The 10309-nt window shown below is 32.1% G+C and overlaps 1 protein-coding gene across 4 annotated transcripts; it reads right to left on the reverse strand.

Annotated features, from left to right (window-relative positions):
- Positions 1 to 930: 930 nt before the first annotated feature.
- Positions 931 to 9486, reverse strand: LOC145640995 (uncharacterized). 4 transcript variants are annotated; one of them, XR_014115085.1, is made up of 6 exons: positions 9325 to 9485; positions 9185 to 9243; positions 7358 to 7429; positions 7052 to 7100; positions 6897 to 6933; positions 931 to 1250 (listed from the first exon to the last, which is right to left on the reverse strand). XR_014115085.1 is itself a non-coding variant. In XM_081692203.1 (6 exons), the coding sequence occupies exons 1-6, from the start codon at positions 9415 to 9417 to the stop codon at positions 1246 to 1248; spliced, it is 300 nt and encodes a 99-aa protein (XP_081548329.1). In that variant the 5' UTR covers positions 9418 to 9486; the 3' UTR covers positions 931 to 1245. The 4 variants fall into 4 exon arrangements, 2 of the variants coding, with proteins under 2 accessions (XP_081548329.1, XP_081548328.1); XM_081692203.1 differs by having other exon boundaries at positions 7373 to 7429; positions 9325 to 9486; XR_014115084.1 differs by lacking the exon at positions 931 to 1250 and having other exon boundaries at positions 6753 to 6933; positions 9325 to 9484.
- Positions 9487 to 10309: the final 823 nt, after the last annotated feature.

The raw sequence follows: 10309 nt of genomic DNA on the forward strand, positions 1-10309 counted from the left end.
GATTGAACTCATGCCATAAATTGATGAAAGTTATGATTTTTGGTAGCTTAAGATTATTAGTAGCACATTATTTGATGTTCCCTAATTTAAATGCATGAGAGTGATTTGAATTAGATTAAGATCACTTTTACTTTAATGATTGCATGAAAATGAATTATTTAAGTAGAGTTTTATCTATTGTGCACTCTTAATCTCTTGCCATTTTTAGTGACTAATTTGGATGCATGAAAGTGATCTCAATTAGGATAAGACTTAACTCATTGATTTGCTTAAACAATTGCATGAAAGTGAGTTGTTTGAGTAGAAATTAGCATTCTATGGAATGTTCTTCATGATAATCATCGTTATCCATCTTTGTTTGATCATGTTAGACACCCCTGTAACCCTAGCGTTGTTTATTGTTGGTTTAATCCTTTTTATCTTTCTTTCTTTATTGCTTTAGTTTCCTTAATCAAAGAAACCAACAAAAATATTATCCCATCTACACTTGAATTAGTGGATTTGATGTTTAACTTGTGTGCTTCCTCATGGTTCGACCCTATACTTGCCGCTAACTAGTTTAGAGAAGGTCCAGGTTTATAAATAATTAATTTGATTAGGGTAGTGATTCAACGACCTACTCCACCGTGATTTGTATAGAAATGTTATTATTCATATTATATACATATACCTCACCACTATAAAAGTTACTCACCCCTAAAGTATTTTCTTATCCTTATAGAATGTATTAAACCCTAAAAACAATACAAAATAACTAAAATTACTCACCCCTAATGTATTTTCCTATCCTTAAAGAACGTATTAAATCCTAAAAATCATATAAAATCACTCACCTTTAAATAATTTTCTCACCCCTTAAATGTCATATACAATTACCTCACAGTAAAATAGTATGCCCATCTTTAAATATCATATACAAATTAACTCACTCCTAAATAAATTGCTCACCCGTAAATAATTTGCTCATCTTTAAATAATATGTTCACTTTCAAAGAATTTTCTCACTCCTAAATACATTACATCAACGAATTTTCTCACCTTTAAAAAATTGTATACATCAATGAAGGCTTGTGAAAATAAAAGGTACCTTTGATTACTAATAAAAAGCAATATCCTCTATTACACATTAAAATTCATCTTGCTTAATTGGTTTTGATTTCACATCCTGACACCGAGCAACATTTGTGTGGTCGGTATCCTTCAGTGGCTTCAAATCCCCAATATTGTTTTAGACTAACATGATCATCAACCTGCAACATCAAATAAAACAAGCAAATTAACACCACCATTTCCCTGCTACACATATTGAAAATTTGATTTCAGTGAAAATCAACGCATTACAATGTATGTACTCAGGAAGCTTGAGTATAAATTCATTGAAAATAAACTCACTTTATGACCTTTAATCATGACTTTGTATCATTCCAAAACATTATTAAGCAAAATTTAAAGTGAATCAAGAATTTTCTTATAATTTATATAAAAATTAAATTAAGGTTATGATGAATAAAATAATCATGATCAATCTAAGCTACTAAAATAATAGTAATGGAGTGAAGCTCACTTTCTATTGGTACTTATCAGAAAATAAGCATAATATAACTTAGATTAGACATGCATATATATGTACATTGAAGCTATACACCATCGACAATGGCTGAGATAGACAGGAACAGTTAAAAAGAACAAATATTGGATCAAAAAACAGTATTTATGAACAATGGCTGAGTAGCATACCTTTCTACCAAGCTAATTTATGGAGAAAATATTGGACCAAAAAAAAGTACAAAAATATACAAGTAACAAATTGCAATCTTGAAACTAATTACTGCCCTTTTTAATTGTTTGATCAAGCATGTGACGTGTCAATTGTCAAGCTATCAAAATAATTTTTCAAAACATATTTAATAAAAAAATCCTTACTATGTAAATCAACAAAAATATCGCTATTGTATACACAAGACTATATATAACATGCAAAATTTTAGTCACAACATTCCACATAACCATGGGAAATATGTTTATTTAAGAATCAAATATACTTATTAAAAATTAAATATTGCTTACTAAAAAACAAATAAGATCAAAGTTTAATTACTATAATCTTTTAAACGTGCTCCTATTTTATCACTCACTCCCCTATTTCTAAGGCGGATCTCTACTCCCTCTCTCTATTTGTCAGCACGTCTATTTGTGATATTGCAACATAGAAAATCCTTTACAAAGTCTCTCTATCCGTTTATCCTTCAATTACACTATATAAAAATAACTACATTACAAAGCATTACTAGAGGAGCATATTGCAAATGGGAGGACATACTAAGATACGAGTGCTAGACAACATTGTTTTCCTTCCTTCTATTTTCAAACTTTCTTCAACAATTATGTGATTTAAGATAATACCCTTGTCGAAGTGTTGAGTGTCCAACATGAGTAAAGAAGACAAAATGAAGAGTCAAAGATATATCTTTAGTTTACTTTTTTTTTTTTTTTTTTTTTTTTTTTTTTTGCTTATTTTGGTAGGAGTACTTACTAATTAATTTTATAAAACTTATAAGTAAACACCACTTAAAATAATATTTCAAACTTGAAAGACCTTAATTCATATACAAAACCGATGATTTATCCCTATTAAAGTTGAAATTATCGTCTGCAAAACTCTTGAAGTAATTTACAAACTAATAAGGAATACACATAATTTTGCGAATAATATTCAGATATCTTGATTAGATAAGAAGCAAAAAAAACACACAATTTTACAACTTACCCTGACAGTAAGAGCTATATTTAACGATAATACGATTAATAAACAAGCAATTAATTTTACAACTTACCCTTACTTTAAGAGCTATATTCAACAATAATACGATTGATAAACAAGCAATTAATTTTACAACTTACCCTTACAGTATGAGCTATATTCAGCAATAATACCTATCCACAATGTGTGAAAGCATTCAACGGTGATACGATTAATAAACAAGCAATACAACATAAAACGAAAAAGGGGGGAAACATTCAACAGTGTCGAAGTAATCTAAAAAAGGGGAAATTAATTTGTCTTAATAATTATATCAAATTTTAGGGCATATATTTACTTTATTGAGGAACCAAAAGAGTTGTAGAGCTCAAGTAAAAGAATAGTGTACTAATTAGAGATAAATTATGAGCAATTAAACATCTAGAATTGAAATTTTGAAAATTTTGTGTCATACCCATCAGCCATCTCTAATCTCACTTCAACATTACTGACAGAAACAACATTTGTGAACATTTTATACATTTTAATATTAATACGTACCCATTATTCCTCTTAATTGAGTAGTAGATGAGTTAGTTTTTCGTCCACTAATTTTGCATGCCAAAAATCCCCAAGTACGACTTAAAAATTATCATCAAAAGAATACTTACAGCCTTGAGGTCATGGTGTTTGATTTTAAAATTGCAATGGTCGTGCAGATATTCTGACACAGGTGCATGGAACTCGGTGGAAGAAGTGGAAGACGTGCCACATGTTGAGACACGTAGTCGGGCCAAGCTCCTTGGTGGTCACCTCTCGGGGTTGACTATCATTACACTTGAAGATCGGAATAATTAAAGTGGTGCGGCCGAACCAAGGAAGTCCGATCAAACCTTCTAGGCAGTAGCAAATCGAATTTCAGTATTTTTGCAGGAGAGGTAGAAATCCAAAAGTTTGACCGAACTAGGAACAGGGAAGTTCGACCGAACCTACACTTGGATCGACCGAACCTACCCAGTAGTCCGACTGAACCTACCCAGTGTTTGGCCAATCCTTTTCCCATTTTTAGTGAGTTTCTTACGGACTTTTTAAGTTCGGCCCTGTTTGATTCACCTTAATTTTGCTGAACTTAAATTATTTTTACTGATTTGAACTTATTTTTACTTAACTGAACTTTTTTTTTTTTACTGAACTGAACTTAATTTTACTGAACTTAAATTATTTTTACTGAACTGAAATTATTTTTACTAATTTTCTATTATAATTCTTCTTTAAGAAAACTGAATTTTACTGAACTTAACTTATTTTTACTGAACTGAAATTATTTTTACTGAACTGAAATTAATTTTACTGAACTGAACTTATTTTTACTGAACTGAACTTATTTTTACTTAATATTATTTTTGTAAGGTGAACCAAACAGGGCCTTCCTTTTGAGAACGTTTTGCATTTAGTTTTTATGTTGAACTTTGCTTGATTGTGTAATCAAAGAGACTTTCTCTCTCTACCCATAATCTTTGTGATTATTTGCTTTCTTTGTGACTGCTACCTTGTAATCTTTGAGATTACACCTTAATCCTAGCTTTACTTTGTGTTAGCTTTGATTAAGAACCCCTATTTCATATATCTTGGTGATTATTATTGTAATAGGTTTATCTTGTTTTGTTGATTTGATATTGTTGTTACTTGTTTTCTCTTCCCCTTTTCTTGTTTTTCCTTGGTTATTTCGTATCATTTGGTATCAAGAGCCTAGGTTATTATCCTAGATAGATTCTAACTTTTGAATTTCTCTTTCCCCTCTCAAAAGATCTCATCTTTTCCCACAAAATTTAAATTTTTCTGTCAAAGATACAAGCTTTCTATCTAGAAACATGGGTGATAGAAACTATTATGCGGATGATGAAGGTTACAAGAACACTCTAGATTGGACGCTCTAGAAAGGAAGTTTGATAGAATTCTTGAGGTCTTGGAGAATAGAAGTAGTCATAGAAGAAGTCCTAGAAGGAGGAGAATCCCTAGTGAAGAAGATGATTCTCACTCTCCTCACCGGAGAAGGGAACACCGCAAACGACACCATGAGGACAACCGTGACCGAGACATCCAGTTGGAATTTTCGGATTTTAAAGGTAATCTTGATCCTAATGAATTTCTTGATTGGGTTAGGAGTATGGAGAATATCTTTGAATATTAGGGTTATAATGATGAAAAACGTTTCAAATTGGCCATCCTTAAGCTTAAAAAACTTGCTTCTTTATAATATGAGAAGATAAAGAATCGTAGGAGGAAAGATGGAAAATAAAAATATTACTTCTTGGGAGAAATTAAAAAAAATATATGAATAAGGCTTTTGTGCCTAGAGATTATGATGCTTATCTTATGTTGAATTCTCTTAAGTAAGGGACTATGTCGGTAGAGAAGTATACTAGGGAGTTTAAATAACTCTCTTTTATGAGTGGAATTGAAGTAGCACTGGAGCATAAGATTGCTAGGTATATTGGTGGTATTGAGAGAAAGCTTGGGAAAAAGGTTGATGTGCATTCCCATGGAAGTTTTGATCAAGTGGTGCAAAAGGCTTTGAAGTTTGAGAAGTATGACAAGATGAGTAGTGCTAGTGGGTATCCTAAACCTACCTTCAAGAATTGTTTTGCTCCAAAGGGTGAGACAAGCAAACCCATTGCCAAGGATGAAAAAGGCAAGGCTCCCATGCATTTTTCTAGCAAAGATGCTCACAACAAGATGAGCAATAGGAAGACTTGCTACAAGTGTAGAGGCTATGGACATTTTGCTAATGAGTGTCGAAATAGTAGAGCTATGATGATTCGTGAAGTGGATGATGATGAGTACGAAGATGAGAAGAAGGATTTTGGGGACCCTATATATGATGAGGAAGATAAGATTTTAGTTAAAGCCGACGAGGGTCAAATCCTTGTTATGAGAAGGGAACATCACTTCATTTCCACCGCTTTAGCGGAAGAGCAATGGGAAACCATATTCCAAACTCGTTGCACCATACAAGATCGAGTTTTCAACCTTATCATTGATAGTTGCTCTTGCACTAACGTGGCTTCAACAACATTGGTGAGCAAGCTCAATCATGAAACTACTGATCATCCTACTCCCTACAAGCTTCAATGGATTAACAATCACAATGAGGTCAAGGTAACAAAACAAGCTTTTCTTTCTTTTTCAATTGGCATACTATATGAGGATGAGGTTCTTTATGATGTATTGCTTATGGATGCTTGTCATGTATTACTTGGAAGACCTTGGAAATTTTATAGAGATGTATTGCATGATGGAAGAAAAAACATTTATTCATTCATGATGGATAAGAAAAAGATTGTACTCAACCCCTTGTCCCCCACAATTAAACACAAAGAACCCTTGGGTACGGGAAACATAATCAAGGAGAACCTTCTCATTGAGGAAAATGAGATGGGAAAGGAGATAAATTAAGGACACACTGTCTTTATATGTCTTGTCAGGGAAACACAAAAGAGTGAGCGAGAGAAACCAATCCACCTCCTTGACAAGGAAGTATTCACTGCAAGAAATCTAGTTTTTGGCAACAGTTCAATTTGTTGCTAAAAACAGATTGTCGTTCCAAAATATAACTTTAGCAACGACAATTGTCGTTGCAAGGTCATTGCGGATATGGGCGTCACAAAAAATGGGAGCCACGACTTTCATCGTTGCTAAAGAAATGTTTTTAACAACGACAATTGTCGTTGTAATAAATTTGTCGTTGCCATACATAGTGTTAGTAGCCATATGGAATATATTTATAACAATGACATTTGTCGTTGTCAAAGATATGTTTCGCAACGATATTTCTCGTTACAAAATAATATATATATTTAGCTATGACAAAGTCGTTGCAAAAAATGATCAATGTTAATAAAAAAAATGACGAAATAAAAATAAAGTTTACTTTGCTCAATATTTGATAAAGAAAGACATATACATATATAAACTTGAATATTTTCATTTATAAATTACTGTAATATTATAATTTGATCCCAAAGAAAGTATTTTTATTTATCGTTCAAAGTTAAAATATTGAAATATTTAATAGCATAGGCAGCAGTGACAACAATAGAATCAACAGCAATGTAAGCATCAATAATATATCTGCTTGAATGAAAACCAGGGATACCTTGCTCGCAATTTGTCAAGAGCAAACACAAGACGACCTGTTTTAAAACCCACAAAACAAGTATATATGAATAGAAAAAATATTTCTATAGATTATTATTCTTGAGTATAATTGAGCTATCTAAAAAGTGAAGGAAACAGGAAGAGACGACATACCTTAAACGCATTAACCTCATCAAGACCCTCTGATTTGAATAATGCCCACCTGCAAGCGTAATCACAATAGGGTGTCTTTTGTCTTTCTCCATTTCATATAGTGTACAAACATAGCTTATGGAGATTCGTAACAAATTAAAGTCTAAAAATAATTTAACTTTACACATTTATTGTGAATAAAACTAAATGCTTGATATACGAAGGACTCGGATCCTGCTCACCATCACCTAATTAATTAGATTATTGCAGACATGGTAGACAACCAAAAATAGGAGATTAGAGTAAATTACATAAATAAAGGCTAACCTCTTTTTATCTTACATGAAAGGTTGGCTCTTGACGTAATGTGCTTCTTCGCTAGTAAAGCTGATATGGAATCTGGATAGTGAAACTTATAGTATTAGATTGCAATATGAAGAAATTAAAAGATGGAATAGCATAAGTTCACATACGGTAGAAGCAATAAAAAGATGGGGAAGAATAAGAGAGCAACACTAAATATGGCATAATATTTTTTAAAACTCTGATCATATGCCTATATAATATAAGAGATATAATCTAACTTGCTAAAGCTAGCTAAACAGAGCAATAGTAAACGAAGAAAAATATGGCTGAAACCTTTTCGAACACTAATTTTATGGGTATATAACATCAGAGAATCCAAGTTGGCAAAGCTGTCAAATATCCATCTACAACTTTTTCTTGTTGAAAACAATAAATATAAGAGAAGCGTAATTTGTATATATAAACAAATTATCAAGTTGCAAGTTGGGGTTTATGGTTATGTTCCATTGATTCATATAACTCTCATTCAATTTTGTTGTAGATCAAGAATGCAAATACATACGGACATTTCTATATACATCAAGTGTACTAATACCTAACACAAGGGAAGGATATGTAATTAATGTGAAAGTGAGAAGAATCTAAAATACTTTTATATTATTGATATTATCGGACATTGTACAATAGTGCAGAAAGAATTGTTAGCTAGGATTAAAAATATTTGAGAATAATGTTTGGGAAATGGAGATGATTAATGCAAAGACACAAAGTTCATTGAAATGCAACACCACCTATGACCCCATTAGAATGAATTAATAATCATATATATCAACACAAAAGAGAGATGGCACATAGAAGGCATATATAAAGCAGTATAAAGAAACTTGAAATAAAAGTTGATCAAGGCATAGAAGAACACTTTTGGTAGACACTCAACACAATTCATCACTTTAACAACCACAATATCCAAATCTTATGGCAAATAGCGGATACACCATCATTAACCACCACAACCATAACACATATTTCACCCCTACATCTTCTATTCTATAAATGTTGATTAATCAATATTCCAGATTCTAAAACCAATATGATAAATCAGCTCAGAATAAATAATAGAGAACCCAGATTAATCAATATTGCAGGAACTAAAACCAATAAAATGATAAACTCAAATCCCCAATTGGGATCAAATAAAGCATAAAACTTACTCAAACCGATTCTAGGGTAGCCATAGTAAATAGTGAACTCATTTTCCTAATAATTACGGACAAAAAAACCATAATCAATCGCCCAAAAGCCCAAATTACTCGTATAACCTTTCATAACATCAATAATTTTAACTAATTGTTCAATATTTCATCTTATAAGAATCTTAAATTGATTCAAATATCAAAGAAGTCTCTGAAATTGACAGAACTTCTCATTTAAAAAAGTCAATAAACTCATATCATCTTTCCTGAATTCACTAATTGTAACTATTACTAAAACTTTAAATTGACTAAAGTAAACAACAAATTAACGCCTCACAGTCCAAATTATAGGGAAAAAAGAACACAAATTACATAGTAAAATGGGAGATTAACTGATGATAATAGCATAGAAATTTTATTAAAAGGGACCAAATTAAAATTAGGGAAAATTACAATTAAAAAAGGGGGACGTGATAAGAGATCTAAAGGAGAAATTATAATTAATTTTTTTTTTTGGGAGAAATATAAACATAACCCTAATCTAACCATATTAACAATTAGACAAAAATAATTAAATCAAAGATGGAGTGAAAGAAAACACTAGATTGTCAAATTGACATTAGAAGATGCTTATAAAAAAGAATAAACACCATACCTTAGCTTAATGGAGTAGAGAGAGTGCAGAATACGCTTCAATGGTGAAATTGGAGTTTGCTGCAATGGAAGAGATAGAGTACAAGGATATAGATGGGGAATAGAGAGTTAAAATCAGATTGTGAAATTGATATAGCTTACCTCAGAAATGATATCAATTGAAGAGGGGAATATAAGAAGACGCATCAATGGAAGATCTAAAGTATCCACATATAGTGAGTATAGAGAGAACATAAATTAAAGTGAATAACAATGTGAATAAAGACGCGGAAATGAGAGGGGCGGAGAAAAATAGGAAAAGACTAGAAGAAAACGCGGGGTAAGGACTTTATAATTGTCAGTATGTTTAGCAATTACATTAGTTGTTGCAGTATAAAAAGTGCATTTTTTGCAACGACAAGGGCCGTTGTAAAATATAAATATTAATTGTGCAACGACAATTGTTGTTAGTATAAACAGAAAGAGTAATTCACAACGACAACTGTTGTTACAAAATACTTGTCTGAAATTTTCAAAGATCCGCCTTATGAATTTTGTGGAGGGAAATTAAAAAATATTTTTAACGACATTGCCGTTGCAAAATATTAGTTTTGCAACAACATAGATGTCGTTGCTAAAATATCGTTGCTATAAATGAGTTTTCTTGTAGTGATTGGTTGAGTACCATGATGTTTTTTCCCGATGATCTCCCACACGGTTTGCCACCTATTAGGGGAATTGAGCATCAAATCGATCTTATTCCCAGATCACAACTCCCTAATAGACCGGCTTATAACTGTACCCCCGATGAAGCAAGAGAGCTTCAAAAACAAGTTGGTGAGTTGGTAGCAAGAGGATTTGTGAGGTAATCCCTTAGCCAATGTTCGGTTCCAGCTCTTTTGGTTACAGAAAAGGATGGTCCATGGAGGATGTGTGTGGGTAGTAAGAACATCAACAACATTACAATCAAATATCTCTTCCGTATTCCACGACTTGATGATATTCTTGATGAGTTACATGGTTCCAAGGTGTTTTCAAAGATTGACTTGAGGATGGGGTACCATAAAATTCGCATGCGTGAAGGAGATGAGTTGAAGACCGCTTTCAAGACAAATCAAGGCTTCTATGAGTGGCTAGTTATGCCATT

This window comes from Chenopodium album, chromosome 7 (genome assembly GCF_948465745.1).
Source record: "Chenopodium album chromosome 7, dcCheAlbu1.1, whole genome shotgun sequence".
NCBI lineage: Eukaryota > Viridiplantae > Streptophyta > Magnoliopsida > Caryophyllales > Amaranthaceae > Chenopodium > Chenopodium album.